This window comes from Gymnoscopelus microlampas, assembly GCF_963454915.1.
Source record: "Gymnoscopelus microlampas genome assembly, chromosome: 9".
NCBI lineage: Eukaryota > Metazoa > Chordata > Actinopteri > Myctophiformes > Myctophidae > Gymnoscopelus > Gymnoscopelus microlampas.
Window position 1 is genome coordinate 53793613 of NC_139946.1, and position 18520 is coordinate 53812132.

At 40.8% G+C, this 18520-nt stretch overlaps 1 protein-coding gene across 2 annotated transcripts in view; it reads left to right on the top strand.

The window, feature by feature from the left end:
* The window catches only part of tbc1d23 (TBC1 domain family, member 23), a 35772-nt gene extending 17526 nt beyond the window's left edge, over positions 1-18246 (top strand). Inside the window, exons 9-20 of one of the 2 annotated variants that reach the window (XM_084066758.1) lie at positions 2020-2123; positions 3015-3137; positions 4437-4529; positions 7396-7566; positions 8654-8696; positions 9678-9775; positions 10499-10641; positions 11568-11612; positions 14490-14578; positions 16099-16234; positions 16691-16885; positions 17664-18246. In XM_084066758.1, the coding sequence (XP_083922884.1) occupies positions 2020-2123; positions 3015-3137; positions 4437-4529; positions 7396-7566; positions 8654-8696; positions 9678-9775; positions 10499-10641; positions 11568-11612; positions 14490-14578; positions 16099-16234; positions 16691-16885; positions 17664-17748 (1325 nt within the window). In that variant the 3' untranslated portion in view covers positions 17749-18246. The remainder of the gene's footprint in view (positions 1-2019; positions 2124-3014; positions 3138-4436; positions 4530-7395; positions 7567-8653; positions 8697-9677; positions 9776-10498; positions 10642-11567; positions 11613-14489; positions 14579-16098; positions 16235-16690; positions 16886-17663) is intronic. The other variant, XM_084066759.1, reaches the window with a different exon arrangement.
* Positions 18247-18520: the final 274 nt, after the last annotated feature.

The following is an 18520-nucleotide window of genomic DNA, read 5'->3' on the forward strand; positions in this document are numbered from 1 at the left end:
CAATTAGTTTTCCCCAAGGGCCAAATTCTGTCTCGGGTGCCAAGCTGAGGGCCGGTGATTTTTTTTTTTTTTGCGGTTTTGGGCGAAAATTTCACGGTTTTGGGTGGATTTTGATTTCTGTTTTTGTCAACTTTATGTCGATTTTTTTTTCTCTAATCTAGCTAATTTGACAGTTATTTTAGGCCTGGGGTTCTTGTGTAGTGCTTTTTAGGGGGGGTCTGTTATAATTTTTACGCACAATTTGTAAGTGTGTGTGAATTTGATTATTATTATTTTTTTTTTCAAAAAATAAAAAATAAAAAATTGTTTTATGCCAGGAGTCGTCGCGGGCCGCACAGTTGCCTCTCGCGGGCCGCAAATGGCCCGCGGGCCGCCTATTGGGGAACCCTGGTCTAACCAATTGCGTCGTGGGCCATTGTTTTGATCCCGCCCCTTGGGGAAAAATGCTTCCTCATGGAAGCCTAGAATAAAAAAGAAGGATGGATTACAGGGGCGTGTCCCAGCGTAGTACCGGGGTATTGCACATGCGCAGTAAAATCCTGCCTGAACATATAAAAAGGCTCAGTAGATGGCAGCGTGTGACCCTTAAACGGTAGTGTTTGTTTTGTGTCACTTCAGTAGCCACGGAGACCTGCTGAAGATCTTTATTTGCTGAAATTAAATGTTAATATGGCCAAAACAAGTAGGCCTATTTAGTGCCATAATAGGCACAATTGTGTGGCATATCACTGAATGAATATTAGCCCAAAGTTATAGAAATCATTAAAATTCTCATCTACTGATGCTTTACTGTCAGGTATTTTGTGCAAATTGAAGTGCTCGAGATTCAGATGTGCTGTAGTGTGGTAATAAACAGCATTGTTTTTAATTACACAATAACCATGACCATACATATAAATCGAAATACTTTTAAATAGGAAAATGTTATTGCTCCGAAATTGCATTTGGAACTACATACAGAGTATGGCAACTAGTGTAGGCTACTTTATTGGATTTGTAGCCCACATATTAAGACTATATTTGGAGTCGCTGCATAGAAGAGATTAGGTAATATATATATATATATATATATATATATATATATATATATATATATATATATATATATATATATATATATATATATATGTGTGGCCTATGCGTTTAGATATGCTCACAGTATAAAAACTTATATTTGTCTTCAAAATGTATTTTTATTTGTTGATTGTGAACACCACATGATAGATATGCATATTAATAACTTGGATATGGGGGTTTATGTCACTTTGTTGTTGTTCTTTATAACTATGTAAGTCATTTAGTCCACTTGTGTATTAGAATTACAAACCTCCAGCTGTTTAGGTGCTGAGTGGAGAGAACAACAAACACACACCTCGACTGACTGAGAAGGGATCCTGGGGGTTTTTATGTAGCGCCTCTGCTGGAACACTCCGTCGTGCACTTCCTGATAACACTGCGCATGTGCAATACCCCGGTACTACGCTGGGACACGCCCCTGTAATCCATCCTTCTTTTTTATTCTAGATGGAAGCACCAGACACATATGCACGCAGTGATATAGTCTGGCTACGCCAGGCTAGGAACTGGCAGCCATGAATACTAACATCAACTGAAAAAATAACTACACAATGAAATGAGGAAAAAAAAGAGAGAACAGGGAGACCAAAACTAAACCAAGCAAACACAAAAACAAAGTCTTTGACCGACCTGGCAGTAAGAAAAAATAATACAATAATAAAAGCACTGCAGTTAACTCATTCAGTGCCACATGACGTCTATGGTGTAAAAAAAGACACATTTAGCCACCGGACAGAATGCCCCCGCCCACTGTAAAAAAGACAGTGAAAATTGCTAAAACTATAGAAAGCAGTAAATGAAAACATTTTAACACTCATCTTTTATTTACTTTAATTACAATCTAAAACATAAACCGTGGTTGTAAAAAAACAAAGTTGTCCTTTAAATGGTCACTGGACCAAAATTGATTATTTTTTTCCCTGTGTTTTTTGAATTTGTCAGAAATGTTGGAGGAATCGCCCTCTCTCCTGGAAGCCGAAGACATCGAGGACTTGTTCTCCCTGGCTCAGTACTACCAGAGCAAGACCCCTTTATCTCTCAGGAAGGTAAGAGCAAGACCCCTTTATCTCTCAGGAAGGTAAGAGCAAGACCCCTTTATCTCTCAGGAAGGTAAGGAAGCTGATCATTAGAGACAGACCCCATATATAATTGCGTTTCTGCAGCCGGTGTGTTCCCCATTTTCCCATTGAACCCATTGGGAAAGCATCTGTCATTTTAGATTTGAACCACTTTGAACCATCATCTTATACTTTCTTAGGCTATTCAAAAATAGCAGATGTACAAGCTTGTAGCGCGGGACCGAGTGCCGCGCTATGAGCTTGTAGATCTGCTATTTATTCTTTTAGGAAAAATCGTGACAATTTGTGCAAACCTTTGAATGTAATGTGTTTTTTAAAGCGAACATTTTAAATTTAAATCAGGATTCTACAAATGTCTTCTAAATCAGTTTTTCTTTTTTTTGTTGCTTAGGGCTGTCAACTTTCCTCAGAAATGATATTCGAATATTGGTCTTAAAAATTGGCAGATATTCGAATATATATTCGAATATTATATATATATCAAAATAAAATATACATATTTTCAAGGAATATTCGGTATTCGAATATTAATTCACCAGCCCTAATGTTGCTATAATAATGGTGGTTCTCAAACTTTGTTCATGTTAAGAACCACCCAAAATGATATGTATTTGTCCACGGACCCCCCCATTTCAAAATATTTTGTTCAGAAGCAAAGATTTTAGTTAAAAACACTTTTTCACTGTTTTATTTCTTCAAAAAATAGCAGATATACAAGCTTGTAGATCTGCTATTTTTGAATGGCCAATCTAAAGTGACACAGATGCGTTCGCGGTCTTAATGCGTTACCCACTTTAAACCTGGTGTCCCTATTTTTGGGAGTGTCATTATATCATGCTGGTTGTGTGTCCCTGGCAGGAGAACCAGAACCTGTTTGGCTGCAGTCTGGTGGCGCTCAAAGAGGAGGACATGGACCTGAGCCAGGCGCTCTGTCTGCCCGTGTCCGTCCCCGAGATCCTGCAGGCCAACCAGCTACAGCAGGTCAGCACCACGAAAAAACAAAAACCTTGCATCTCCATATTTTAGTTTGTTTGTAAATGAATGCACGACTGCAAAAAAAAAGGTTTCGCTATTTTTGACAGGTGAAAGTTAAAGGTAGGGTAAGTGATTTTCTTTGGTTAAAATAAGTGTTAAATAGCTCCATATTGTGATAGTAATCATTGCTATAGAGTGTTTGTTCAGTAACAGGAAGTCTCCATGTCTCTCCAGCTCTTTATTAAACAGAAAATGCATTTTCAAGTCGACATACCAATTTTATCCAATCAGGATAGAGAACTCAGACAGGATATAGATTAAACAAGTGAAATTGGAAGTGATGACACAAAGAAATGAGCAGACAACATTGGAACTGGAACACTATAAAAATGAAGCTGATAAATGGGTTCTTTCTCCTGATTGCCAGAAAATGTATTTTCTGTTTATTAAAAAGCTGGAGAGACGCAGAGACCCCTGTGACTGAACAAACACTTTATAGCAATGATTACTATTACAATATAGAACTTTAACCTTCTTAACAAATAACTTTTGTTTTGACCAAAAAATATTACTTACCCTATACTTTTTTAAAGTGGTTAAGCGTGTCTTAGGGTTTAATTCATATTTTACCAATGAAATGTATTAACAATAGCTTGTGACTAAATAATAACTACATTGGATCCAGTGGAACACAGGTGTTTTTTTTCTCCATTTCCTGAAAAGTAACTGATTTGAACGTACAAGATTTCCGTAGATATTGTAACTGTACTGTAATATTGTATTGTGATGATAATATAAAATATTTGTTATTTTTCAAAACGTTTTATCACTGAGCTTAAACTGCCAGGGTATTTCAAAAATAGTACTCAAAAACTGACAGCAGTTTACATGGTAAAACATAGGGAGAAAAAAAAATATTTCTCAGTTTATTTTTTTAACATTGAAGTGAATGGAGCAGCAACTTTTTGAAAATGTTTATCTCCTGGTTATTTGTGAAGGACGGAAAAAACAAAAAAATAAAGAATACATTTTTAAACACGTTTATAAACGTTTTTGGCAGGCAGAGAGTTAAGGGGCTCGCCTACTCACTCAGGGGAGACATTGCATTTCGAACTTCAGGCAGTACCACTTATCCACCAGTAGGTGTCCCACCAGGACCACTGTATATACAGTAAATGTCTCAATAGAAGAGCAGGGAGACCAAATACAACCACTGCTGGTTGTATCAACCTACTTCCTGAGTAGGTCATGCAGATCACTGTTGAACGTGTGATGACTAGTGTGTTTAAATGGTCTTCCTGTCAGGACGGGGTGCGTTTCTTCGTGGTGGACTGTCGACCGGCGGAGCAGTACAACGCTGGACACCTGGCCACCGCCTTCCACCTGGACTCTGACCTGGTGAGACCTTCGCCATGTGTTACCTGAATTAACCTGAACTGTAATTGAATCTATGGGTACAACAGGGTTGTTCATCTGACTAAACAATTTAATATATTATAAATTGCAAATGTAAATTTGGCTTTATCTGCCAAAAAAACTTCTAGAAATAGCAGTTCCGCAAGCTCACAACGTGTCATGACGCATTGGGCTTGTAGATCTTCTATTATCCTCTATAAATAAATTCCCAAAAGCACACTTCTTGATTAGCCTAAGTAAAAAATAATCAACTGAATAATGACTACAACAAATGTTGATATAGTTTCAGTCATAGTCTTTTGAATAAAATTTCATTTAGTTAGTCATCTGAAATGTTTTAGTTTTTGTCTAATTTCAGTCGAAGATTATAGTCGACTAAATCTACAGTTGATTTAGTCGACTAAAATGTGTGTTGGTGGTGCCTTGATGGCGTCGTAATGGCTGATTTTACACTTGGTTGCATGCTGAAAATAGCCGATCTACAAGCTCGCTGTGACGCGTTGTGAGTTGTAGATCTGCTAGATCTGAGCGCAACACCCACGCGCAACCAAACATAAAATGACTTGTCTTTTAGTTCTACTGGATCTCTTCTCCACTAGTCTCTCTCTAACATTGTAGTCTAGTTTTTATTTGTTGATGAAATTGTCAATATATTTAGTCTCAGTTTTAGTCATCATAGCTTAGTTTTTATTTAGTTTTTATTTAGTTTTCGTCAGTGAAAAAAGGTAGTCAACCAACATTTTTCGTCATAGTTTTAGTCGACGAAATCAACACTGCATTTCACAAGTCACACATTGGGACGGCCTAGCAAAGATATTCAGTTGTGAGATTTGCTGCTTTTGCTTTAATCCCCCCTTGTGTGTGTGTGTGTGTGTGTGTGTGTGTGTGTGTGTGTGTGTGTGTGTGTGTGTGTGTGTGTGTGTGTGTGTGTGTGTGTGTGTGTGTGTGTGTGTGTGTGTGTGTGTGGGGTTCCTCATTGCTTGCACCACACCACAGAACAGATCACTGAATCACTGTCACACATCTTGAATGGCTGTTATGCATACAAAGGGATGTACACATAGCACGCCATGATAGAATAGTGGAACTCATAGCAAAGGACAATATCATGCATCCTCAGTGAGAATGTACAAACAAACATTCCTGTGTCATTTCATCCATGTTTCATCTCTGTGATAACCCAGACATCTTTGACAGCTAATACACCAGATGTGGTTGTGGTTAATGAAGACTCCAGAGAGGTGTTTGTATTAGAGATAGCATGCACCTTTGACCTTAGCCTAGAGGAAGCTTTTATGACCACGGTCATTAAATACCAACCACTCCTACATACCATCTCAGAGCTGGGCCATAGGTGCAGACTATTTGTTTTTATATTTGTCAGCAGTGTTGTGCCTGAACGCGTTCAATGAACGATCGTTCATGAACTCGTTCATATTTTGGGGCGAACGTGAACTGAACGTACTGTATATCCCCTAGATGAATGTTATTGTGAACGCGTTCATTCTGGCGTTTGTGAACGGCGTTCTCTCACAGTTTAACTTCGTTCAAGAGTGTCCCAAAATTCCATGGTTACATCGGTTTGTCATGTTGTATTTCATCCTATTCTGTGTTTCCGAGGCGTCTTGAACGCACCATCAGCCAAAAAAAAGAAAACAATTCCTCTGCGCACAGTGCGCAGCGCGGAGTGAACTCAGTCTACGTGCTGACTGACAGTATATGCAGCTCCGTGATTACAGATAGCCCCTCGGGTTAAAAATGCAAGAGAAGCAACACTTAGCTTTATAAAATAAATGTCCGTTTATAAGTTGTTGTGTCACTGTGGCATGCTGAGTGATAATGACCCACAGCTGTTTGTTCTTCTAGCAGAGTCTCCGACGCAAGATCATTTTGTAATTAAAGAAAGCTTCTGCGCTGTATTAGCTACACACACACACACACACATATGAACAACAACAACGTTGCTGGGGCCGGGAGTAGGCCTACTGCTTGTGTTTAAAACAAAGTATTTTTCACAACTTTTCGCTTTTGATGCCTTTTCTTTCGCTCTCTGCTGCTGCTGCTGTTCTCTCTGGGATAAAGCCTAATTTACACTTTGCAGCACGACGGTGTCCCGTGCCTAAAATAGCAGATATACAAGGCTCCTAGGCTCACTTTTTGTCAGCCTAGGACATACACACAGACTGGTCGTTGTAGGGCTCCAACAACTTTGGATGCCCAAAAAGGAGGCAAAAAGGCTGGCAAAATATTGTTCTGTCTCTGCTGTAATTGGCAGCCGCCACATATGGCGGAGACGCAGTTACTTATACCCATAGAGCAGTGGTTTTCAACCAGTGGTCCGGAGACCACCAGTGGTCCTTGAGGGAGTACCAGGGGGTCCCCAGCTAAATTAGTTAACATAGCGTCTCACAATCATTTTAACCGCTTAGCTTTGGCTATTCAAAAATAGCAGATATACAAGCTCATAGCGCGGCACCGAGTGCCACGCTATGAGCTTGTAGATCTGCTATTTTTGAAAAACCTTGAAAAAGTGTGCATATCTCTGAATATTTATGTTTTTTTAAAGCGAAAATTAACTGATATCTTTGCTTCGGGGGGTCCCTGGCACAAAACATTTTCAAATGGTGGTCCGCGGCCAAATTTATATCAATTTAGGGGTCCTTGGCATGACAAAGGTTGAAAACCACTGCCATAGAGTACTGAGTGACATGCTTATTTTATCATGAAAACATATGCCATGATTTTGTGAATGTAATCTAACTGCATCTATAATATTTGTGTCCTTGTATGCTCTCCTTTGTGTGGACATAAATAAATGGTTCAAATGTGTGTGTGTGTGTGTGTTCAGATGCTGCAGAACCCGTCAGAGTTCTCTCTGTCGGTCAAGTCTCTGCTGGAGACCCAGAAACAGTCTCTGGAGTCCGGCTCCATCGCCAGTGGAGAACACCTGTGTTTCATGGGCAGCGGGAGAGAGGAAGAGGATATGTACATGAACATGGTGCTGGCTCACTTCCTGCAGGTCAGACCCACTCACTATAATAATCCTTTCTACTCAACTTAAGTTGACGATTGTCACTCAAATAACTGTGTGTTTGGACAGGGGTGCACATAACTGGTGCGCAGGTGCGCATGCGCACCCAAAATAAATAATGCGCACCACATCAGACGACGCGAGGCGCTTTTGCGTACCAACAGCTGGGACAGGAACTTCCAAGCTTTTATTTTTTAGCAAAACTAAAAAATAAAAGCCTGGAGATCGAGGCTAGGAATTTACTTCCTGAAGCAACACTCACACAATCACGCTAAAGCACGCGTCGGCCCCATGTATAGCCATAGGCGCAGGGGAGAGGACGCATGCTGCACGTGATTGTGTGAGTGTCTCGCATCGCCTCGCATTGCCTCGCATTGCCTCGCTGCGTGCACGCAGCCAGCAGCGGCTGTTAGAGGCACTCGTCACCGATGATGAACGCACCGTAATGGTGCAAAATATGCCGTGAACGTCCCAATCTGGCGGATAAAAGCAGCGCAGCACAGGGCACCAACCTTGGGGGCTTCACCCAACGTCGTGAGAAGAAAAAAAAAAAAAGGCGAAAATCGGCGGAATTTGGAAGCAGAGCGTCCCCCCCCTCCCCCCCCCCCCCCCGTTGACAAAACGGCACGGGACCATTTATTTGGTGCGCACCAAGTCACATCTCCAGGTGCTCTTCTGAGTACTAGACCTAAAAAGTTATGTGCACCCCTGTGTTTGGACATTGAACATTGGAGCATATGAATAAATATTGTAATTTCTGTTTGCCTTTTAGGCTTCATAAAAAAAATGGCATCGAGCATATGACAAGAAACTAATGTATAAATAATTGTATACATGTAATAGCAAAAATAACTTTGTGACGCGTGGTAAGCTTGTAGATCTGCTATTTCTGCTTTACTAATATTTGAAAATGTGTGAACATTTTTCAACATGGAAATGATTATGACGATTCTGCAAAAATGATTGCGATTATCTCAAATAACTGCGATTACACAATTAAGTAATAATTGTGCCTTATTGTATTGATGCAACCCTACGTGATGGCCATGGAATAATCAAAGGCTTTCTGTTCTAGAAAAACAAAGAGTATGTCAGCATCGCCAAAGGAGGATTCATGGGTGAGTGGATTCATGGAAATGGAATTAGAGTTGTTCCGATACCGATAACCGTATCGGAAAAGCTGCCGATACTGCCTAAAATGTTGGTATCGGCGAGTTTGCCAGTCTATGCCGTTCCAAACATGATGGTGATTGTGTCATTTACAGTAATCAATTATTTTGCATTTTGAATGCCTCAGTTGATGTTGCACTACTGTTTTATACGATTACTGTACTATTTACATTATAATTTTACTTTAACTTGTAGCTGCACTTTAACAATTATTAATGACATTTCTATTTATTCATTCTCAACTTTAAAATTTCAAGGACCCCCATAACTCTGGACCCGTATGGTCCATTTGGTTCCATTTGTACACTCAGAGTTGCAGACCTGTAAGGGTCCATTTGGAACCCCCTTAAGGAACCCTTGAGGGTCCCTGGACCCCACTTTGAGAACTACTGTCCTAGTTTTTATTTTAATTACTCACTGGTATCGGACCTGTACTCTGTAACGACCGATAACGCAAGTTATGGGTTATCGGAATAGGTATCGGGAAGGAGAAAATGGCATACTGAAAATAGCAGATCTACAAGCTCACAGTGAGCTTGTAGATCTGCTATTTTCAGCATGCACACCCTAGCGCAACCAAACATAAAATTACTTGTCTTTTAGTTCTACTGTATCTCTTCTCCACTAGTCTCTCTGTAACATTTTAGTCTAGTTTTTATTTGTGGATGAAATTGTCAATATATTTGTTATACAATTAGTCTTAGTTTTAGTCATCATAGCTTAGTTTTTATTTAGTTTTGGTCAGTGAAAAAAGGTAGTCAACCAACATTTTTCATCATAGTTTTAGTCGCCAAAATCAACACTGTCACATACTGTAGTTGGTGAACCAGTGGATTACAGTACAGAGTGACAGTGGGTGTTGTGGTAGTTAGTGAACCAGTGGATTACAGTACAAAGTGACGGTGTGTGTGTGTTTGTGTGATTTCCAGCTCTCCAGCAGCACCTAGTGGACATGAACATCGAGGGTCTGGACTCCTCCTACGTCCACTGGATCGTCAGTACCTCAGGCCCCCACGGCTCTGCTGACGTGAGTCATTACCTAAGCCACTATTATTCATTAGTTCCATTATCCAACCATTCATCCAAAAATAGCAGATCTACAAGCTCATAGTGCGGCACCAAGTGCCATGCTATGAGCTTGTAGATCTGCTATCTTTTAAAAAGAATCGTGGACATTTTGCAAATGTTTGAATATACAGTATATGATATTTTTTTACTCAAATCTTTGCTTCTGGGGGTTCCTGGAACAAAATATTTTGAGATGGGGGTTGGGGGGGTCCGTGGGCAAATGCATGTTATTTTAGGGGCATCGACATGAAGAAATTGAGAACCACTGATCTAGCAACATAAGTAAAAAATTATAAAAATAAAATAAAAAAAACATTTGTAGAATCCTCAGAAGCAAATATTTTGAGTTACAAACGTTCGCTTTAAAAAATATACATATTTAAAGATTTGCACACGTTTTCCAGATATATAAAAAATAAAATAGCCAAAGAAATATAAAATGACACAGATGCGTTCCCGGATTGAATGGCTTAAAGCAAGGATTCTCAAACTGTTCAGGCCGCGACCCCCAAAAAATTATCATATATGAACTGGGAACCCCCCCCCCACCCGGTTGAGAATCATTAACAGACACCTAGCCTCTTTCAAAGCCATGCATTAAAAACATTTCGATGCTTTTATGTTGTTGTTTTCACCAACCGTGTGACCAGGCTTTGACATCTGTTTGTCTGTGACCTCACAGGGAGAGGCCCTGGTCAGCGCTGGGGACAGCAAAGGGGTCAAATCGCTGGTCAACAAAATGACCTTTGCCTTCAAGTCCAAATCCGTGAACGTAAAGGAGAAGATGATCAGCTTCATCGAGAATACGTCCACGCCTGTAGACCGGTGAGCTTCCCTGATCCACGTCACACTGTTTTCACTTACACAAATTATACTGACTGGTGAAATGTCTAAATGAAATGAATATAGTCTTTGATTGATTGATTGATTTTTTTATTAGGCAAAAAGAATGTAAAACAACACAGTTACATTCATAATGCTTTGTCTAAAAGGTCCGGCCAAAAAAGTCCTTGCGGACTTGTTTCCGTTGGGGTCCTTGAATTAATTTCATAGACATGTATAGTAGCAAAGTCTACAGTGGAGTGTAGTGTCTGACAAATGCCATAGTCAGATCACGATTTTGGAGAATCCTAGCCCCTAGATTTGACGGATATTTTGTCAGAAAATGCAATATCAGTCAATTCTAATCAATTTGAAAACCTCAGATTTAATTGTGAGCTTGTGAGTAGATTGGCTACTTTGGAAGAAAATGTTTGAAAATGTTGGCCTATAATGATATGGCCAATATAGTGAGACCAGATTGAAAGTGGTTAAAAATTGGGATTTGGGACACAATTAGCAGCATAATTGTCTACACCGATGTTGTCCAAAAAGTCAAATAATGTCCAATATATCAGCCAGACTGATACAGTATATCAGACCGTCTCTAATAGAGTGAATGTTGTTGTATGTTTTGACCAAAATATTGGTAATCAATGGACTAGGACTCTCCGAAATCAGCATCAGACCCGAAAAAAAATCTAGCATAAATATTCTTCAATCCTTTGGTCAACAGCCTCTCATGATCCAAGTCATTGTGGATGAACACATTTTGTAAGGATGGGTTGCTGCTGAGACTGTTTTAACCAACAAGAATTAATCTGCTTTTATTGATACACATTCCTGCTCTTCTTGAACCTTTTTAAAGACTTAACCATACCCCCCCTCCTCACAATAGTACCTTGTTGTGCCTTTTATATTCCTATTGCTAGAATGTCTTTCACTCTGCCCTGGCCTGAGAAGGTGCTTCCAGATCGGTAAGAGTTCTCCCCCCTCCACCACCACCACCACCACCACCACCACCAGAAATGAGCTGTTCTTCTCTCACCACCAGCATGTGTTGTCCTCCACCACTAGTCTAAAGGGGAGATAGAACGTCTGCTTTCAGCTTCCAGGACCCCCATGCTCATGATGGGACCTCAGCCTGGGCATGCTTTAACATCAAACCCCTCACTTTACTCACTCACTCACTCACTCACATTCTAACAGCAACACACACTGCACTAGGGCTGCAATTATGAAAGTGAAAGAAATCTTCAAAACTAGCAAAAAGAATTACGATCTACAGTACAAGCGCGCAGCGAGTCGCATCGTGATCTTGTAGATCGTTATACGAGGAAGCATATCCGTGGCTCTCGGGCAGAAGCCTCTTATCTCCCGTGTTTTTCCGTAAAATGGCACCCTACTGGATCATACTACAGCGTCACAAAAGTATCAGAGCTTGTAGATCTGCCACTTTTGCCATTTTTGAATTTGAACCCTGAAAACCCTGACATATTGTCGGTTTCCACTCGACAGACGATTTATTTTGTGTGTCCCCGATTCCTATTCCTAGCGTTTGAGTGTTTACCCTTAATGTTGGGTTGAATACAGTGGACATAAAATACACCCTGTGTTTTTACATGTTTTAAAATACCGTAGCTTGAATGGACCATGAAGGCTGCAAAAGTCAGACTAAACCATTTAGTCTTTATTAAAAAAAATGATCCATTGATATATAAAATATATATTTTCTTTTATTAGACAAAACTGTTTTTGATTAATCGAATAAGTAATTGATAGAACTTTGATACATTGATAGTTGCAGCCCTACATTGCAGTGACGTGTGTGTAAGGTAGACCAATCGCATTTTTTGTGTGTCTTTTTTTCAGGTGTGTCTCTCTTCACGCTATCACTAACAACATTGAGCACTTTATGTCCGTAGTTTGTCAACACTGGAGTGTGTACTCTTTGCCAGCACTCAGGTGCTCTGTACGGTAACTGGAACGCTCACCCAAAAACACAGTCGCCCCAATTATTTTCGCTGACCGTTTCGCCCCCCAGCGGTTCTTGTATTTGTTTTACTGAGGTTAAGTTTAGGAATAAGTTTAGGTTTAGGCATAGTTTTACTGAGGTTACATTTAGGAGTTAGGGTTAGGCATTGTTTTACTGAGGTTACGTTTAGGAATAAGGTTAGGGTTAGGCATTGTTTTACTGAGGTTACGTTTAGGAGTTAGGGTTAGGCATTGTTTTACTGAGGTTACGTTTAGGAGTTAGGGTTAGGCATTGTTTTACTGAGGTTACATTTAGGAGTTAGGTTTAGGCATAGTTTTACTGAGGTTACATTTAGGAGTTAGGTTTAGGCATAGTTTTACTGAGGTTACGTTTAGGAATAAGGTTAGGGTTAGGCATAGTTTACTGAGGCTAAGGTTTGGAATAAGGTTAGGTTTAGACATAGTTTTACTGAGGTTAAGGTTAGGAATAAGGTTAGGTTTAGACATAGTTTTACTGAGGTTAAGGTTAGGAATAAGGTTAGGTTTAGACATAGTTTTACTGAGGTTAAGATTAGGAATAAGGTTAGGTTTAGATATAGTTATACTGAGGTTACGTTTAGGAATACCTGGTGTTGACCGTTCATAGGTCGCTGGATTTGACCCGGGGCGAGCGTGTTTTGCGGCGAGCGTTCTTGTGTTCCTGTGTAACTGGTTCTACAGTGTAGCCGCTATTTAAGGTGAACTTCACAACCTTCACTACCTTCACTGCCGCTTTGCTTTGAGACGGTGCACCCTATGTCCTTCCATTTTCATTGTATTTCTAATAAGGTGATAGCCTGGCCTGTGTGTTAACCACATGGACCCCTAGCGTCCCTATTCTGGGGCTAGGGGCGAAGATTCGGCCAAAATAGCCTATCTTCAAGACTTCCATCTTGTAGGATTTTAGTGCTGGAGCTGCCTAGAGATGCCAAACGGTGCCTTAGTGCCATTGCTCTGTGTGTATGTGTGTGTGTGTGTGTGTGTGTGTGTGTGTGTGTGTGTGTGTGTGTGTGTGTGTGTGTGTGTGTGTGTGAGCTTGTCTGTAACTGACTGACCCCTCGGCTGCCTCTCCTCCAGTGTTGATTTTGTCAGCAAATTTTGATCTAATTTTAGTCATAGTCTTTTGAATAAAATTCCATTAGTTTTAGTCATATTTTAGTCATTGTAGTGGACTAAATCTACAGTTGATTTAGTCGACTAAAATGTATTTTGGCGGTGCCTTGATGGCGTCGTAATGGCTGATTTTACACGCGGTTGCATGCTGAAAATAGCCGATCTACAAGCTCACTGCGACGCGTTGTGAGCTTGTAGATCACACCCTAGCGCAACCAAACATAAAATGACTTGTCTTTTAGTTCTACTGGATCTCTTCTCCACTAGTCTCTCACTAACATTTTAGTCTAGTTTTTATTTGTTGACGAAATTGTCAATATATTTAGTTTTTATTTCGTTTTAGTTTTCGTCAGTGAATAAAGGTAGTCGACCAACATTTTTCGTCATAGTTTTAGTCGACGAAATCAACACTGCATGACAGGGTAACCGTCTTCCACGCCGACATCTCGCCACTCCGACTAGTGGCTTCCGCGTGCGGTTAGGGTTAGGGTGAGGGTTAGGTATAGGGTTCGTTAACGTCGGAAAGGCGACATGTCGGAAAGCCGCCATGTAACCAGAACAGCCATGTGTGTGAGTGTGTGTGTGTGAGTTTGTGTGTGTGTGTGTGTGAGAGCTTGTGTAACTAACTGCCACCCCTCTGCTGGCTCCTCTCTGTCCGTGTTGTGGTGAGTGTGGTGGCATAACGTTGCCCTGTGTGGCGGCATAACGTTGCCCTTTCCCTCCGCCAGGCACGTGAGCAGCAGCGACCGCGTGGGGAAGGCTTACCGAGGCGTCAAGCCCGTGTTCAGCATCGGAGACGAGGAAGAGTACGACACAGGTGATACGCCCGCTCAACTATATGTGACACACGTTATAGACGCGTGTTTTCTTTGTCTGCAATGAAATATTCATCAATCACTGTCAACCTGGCATACCTGTTTTGTGAATGGTATTATAGAAGAGCATTTGTTGTTGTAGAAATGTCCAAATTATTTTTTTTACCCTTATCAGTTCTGGCACCGTTTAGGCAAAACAAAAAAAAGATAATAAGAAAAGAAAAATATGTCATTGACCTATTTTGTATTGAAAAGTATCGGTTCTGGCACTGTTTAGACCAGTGGTTCTCAAACTTTTTCATGTCAAGGACCCCCAAATTGACACTTATTAGCCCGCGGACCCCCATTTGAAAATATATGCCAGGGACCCCCATAAGAGAAGATTTTTACGGCTCTCGCAGTGATTCTCAACCATTTTAATTTCAAGGACCCCAAATTTGACATGCATTAGGGCTGCAGTACAGACCCCCATTTAATGGCATTTCTATCTCTGGGACCCCAATTCATATAGTAAAATCAATGTTAATTTAACTCTGAGAGTGTACAAATGGAACCAAATGGACCCGTTAAGGTCCATTTGGTTCCATTTGTACGCTCTCAGAGTTACAGACCCATAAGGGTCCATTTGGTTCCTATCCATCATTTAGCTGGGGACCCCCTGGAACCCCCTCAAGTACCCCTGGGGGTACTTTACCAATGGTTTAGGCACCAGTTTTAAAAATACCGGTTTAGGCACCCGGTATCGAATGAAACCCAATCGATACCCATCCCAGGACGCCTCTGACCACAACATCCAGTGTAAAGGTCATTACACACCGGCGAATATATGCACAATTCGGACTCTGTCCGAATAAATAAAAGACGCTTTTTCGCTCCGAAACTGATGCGGAAGCTTGCATTGACTTTATAAGTTTAAAAAAAAAAAACATATTATTCGCATGAAAAAAATCGCCCCCGGTGTGTAAGGACCTTAACTCAGCTGGGGTCTTCAACGTTTTTCAGGCCAAGGACCCCTTAGCTGAGAGAGAGAGATGAAGCAGGGACCCCCCGCTACATATTGTATAAAATTGTGCTGCAGATTGAACTTTTTTCATAGATTTCATAGATAGCTTCATAGACTTGTTTGACAGCACTGTCATCAGTGTTGTGTCAACTAATGTTTATCTTTTCTATTATAGATTCACGTTGTGTATTTTCAGACATTTAACCACTTAAACCCTCAATACTTAGTAAACTTCACCTTTTTTTGCCTCTACACTAAACCTCTTCGCCGAAAATAGCCGATCTAGCGATGCGTTGTGAGCTTGTAGATCTGCTATTTTCGGCAAATGCTCCATGCTGAATTGGGATGCTAGGGTTCTAGTGGTTAATAAAAGAGAGAGAAAAAAAGGAAGTTCATTCATTCATCACCCAAATATTTGGCGGCCCCCCTGTAGTAACTCTGAGGACCCCCTATGGGGTTGAAGACCCCTGCTTTAGTGGAACACTGAGGATCCCTTTTCTTTTTATTTTATCTCCCCAGACGAGATCGACAGCTCTTCCACGTCCGATGACGACAGGAAGGAGGTGGTCAACATCCAGACCTGGATCCACAAGCCTGACGTGAAGCATCACATTCCCTGCAACGAGGTGAAGGAGACGGGACACATGTTCCCCAGGTGAGTGGATCTGCAGTAATGGATCCCAACCCTTTATGATGTCAGGGGACCCCCAGTTTGATATCGTTGCTATCCGGCTGAAAACCTCCATATTTTAACTTTTTGTGTTTTTTCGTAAATTAACGTCCTACTTGATCATACTACGGCGTCGTACAAAAGCATCAAAAGTAGCAGATCTACAAGCTCGAAACGCGGCGCGAAGTGCGACTAAATATCAGTCGACTAAATATCATAAGATTATAGTCGACTAAATCCACAGTTGATTTAGTCGACTATAATGTATGTTATATATTTAGTCTTAGTTTTAATCATCATAGCTTAGTTTTTATTTAGTTTTTATTTAGTTTATATTTAGTTTTCATCAGTGAAAAAAGGTAGTCAACCAACATTTTTCGTCATAGTTTTAGTCGACGAAATCAACACTGTTCTATTCTTTTTTCCTTGTGTGTGGTGCAGTCACCTGCTGATCACGGCCACCCACATGTACTGCCTGCGTGAGATCGCCTCCCGGAAGGGCTTCTCCTACATCCAGTCCAGACAGGCGCTCAACAGCGTGGTGAAGATCACCTCCAAGAAGAAGCACCCGGAGCTCATCACCTTCAAGTTCGGCAACAACAACACGGCCGGGGTGGAGATATCGGCAGTGGAACGGTACTTCACACTTCAACACACTGAAACACTGTGTCATTTTAGATTTTTAGCTATAGCGCATTGCAGTGGCGCCATTTTCTGGTTTCACTCCAGAATATTCAATGCATTTTTCCCATTGACATTTCCAAAAATATTTATATCAATTAATTTAAGCCTAGAATCAATCAAGCCATCCAGGGTCCTGGTGAATCATGACCATAAAACGTTTGATTCTGTGAAAACAGAACCCTAACCCAAGGATGTAAACTCAAGTCAAGTCCCAAGGTTACATCCTTGGGTTATCCAGGTGACTTTCAACAGAACAGAACATGAATAAACATTCATGTAAGAACTCAAAACAAGTGTTATTATTTTAACTGTGGTTGAAAGCCAGTACAGTTTGATAGATGATGTTGAAAACCAAACCAGGACATGTTAGTGTTTTAGAGATATCTTTCGGGACTCGGGACACCCAGCTTGAAACCAGGACTTAGGAATTCAATAAAAAAAGTAGGGATTTAAGGAGGGAAGCAGGTGCACTGTCTGATGGAGTCTGCCATCAGATCGGACAGTAAACGTTTTGAAAGACCCAAGTCCTTAAGGCTCCTTTGCCAAGTTGAGCTTGAGCTTTAGGTACAGTATGTAACAGGAAGTGGCTTGAACATAAGCTGTAGTTAGTGGTTTTGTGTATAACATATAGAGGTGGAGAAAAGCAAACCCAAGGATATAAACTCAAGTCACTGAGGCACTGTTTTGTGTGATGAAAAGTCTTTCTCCTTTTCTTCTTTTTATCCACCAGATATTTGATACCCAACGCAGGGGACGCAACCAAAGTCATCAAGCAACAGATCATGAAAGTCCTGGATGCTCTGGAGAGCTCCTAAACAACACAGCCTCTCCATCTTTCTATTTATCTCTCTCTCTCACTCTCTGTCTCTCTTTGGACACATCCAGCTATAACAGTGTTGAGTGGACAGCCTGGTCTGTCTGTGTGTGTGTGAGCTAGGAGAGGCTACAGTAGCCACTGACTGATGATGATGACCTATGGGATTGAGCGTGTGTGTGTATGTGTGTGTTGACATACTTAAGCGTAACTTAAACTGTGTCGCGGTCGCACGACGGAAGTATAAACGACGCTTTAGGTGCTCTGCGGGTCTGGCCGCTCTCAAGCAGTTGTCCCCCATAGTAATTTAAAGGGTAAGACCACTTTGGTAGAGGTTTGGGTTGTGTAGTTACCTTGCCATGATGTAACTCCAAAGGTGGGCAAGCAATAAAAAATAATTGCTCCATTGATTAGAAATTGATAATTCAAAATATGCTCCTCATTGACTTACATTGTACGGTAAAACAGCTCTCAAAGTCACTCTTTTAGCACATAAATGAACCCAAACGTAGCTGATTCAGACAATATAGAGCATCACCAAACCCAGTACTGTTGGTTTTTTTAATAAAAATGTCAACTTCCTGTTGATTTTACTATTTGAAGATCTGGATCCGGATCCGCCGATCCAGTCCGGGTTTTCTACTTATTAAAAATGGCAAAATCAACAGGAAGTTAACATTTTTATTTAAAAAAAAAACAGTACTGGGTTTGGTGATGTTCTATATTGTCTGAATCAACTTTGTTTGCGTTCGTTTTTGTGTTAAAAGAGTGAC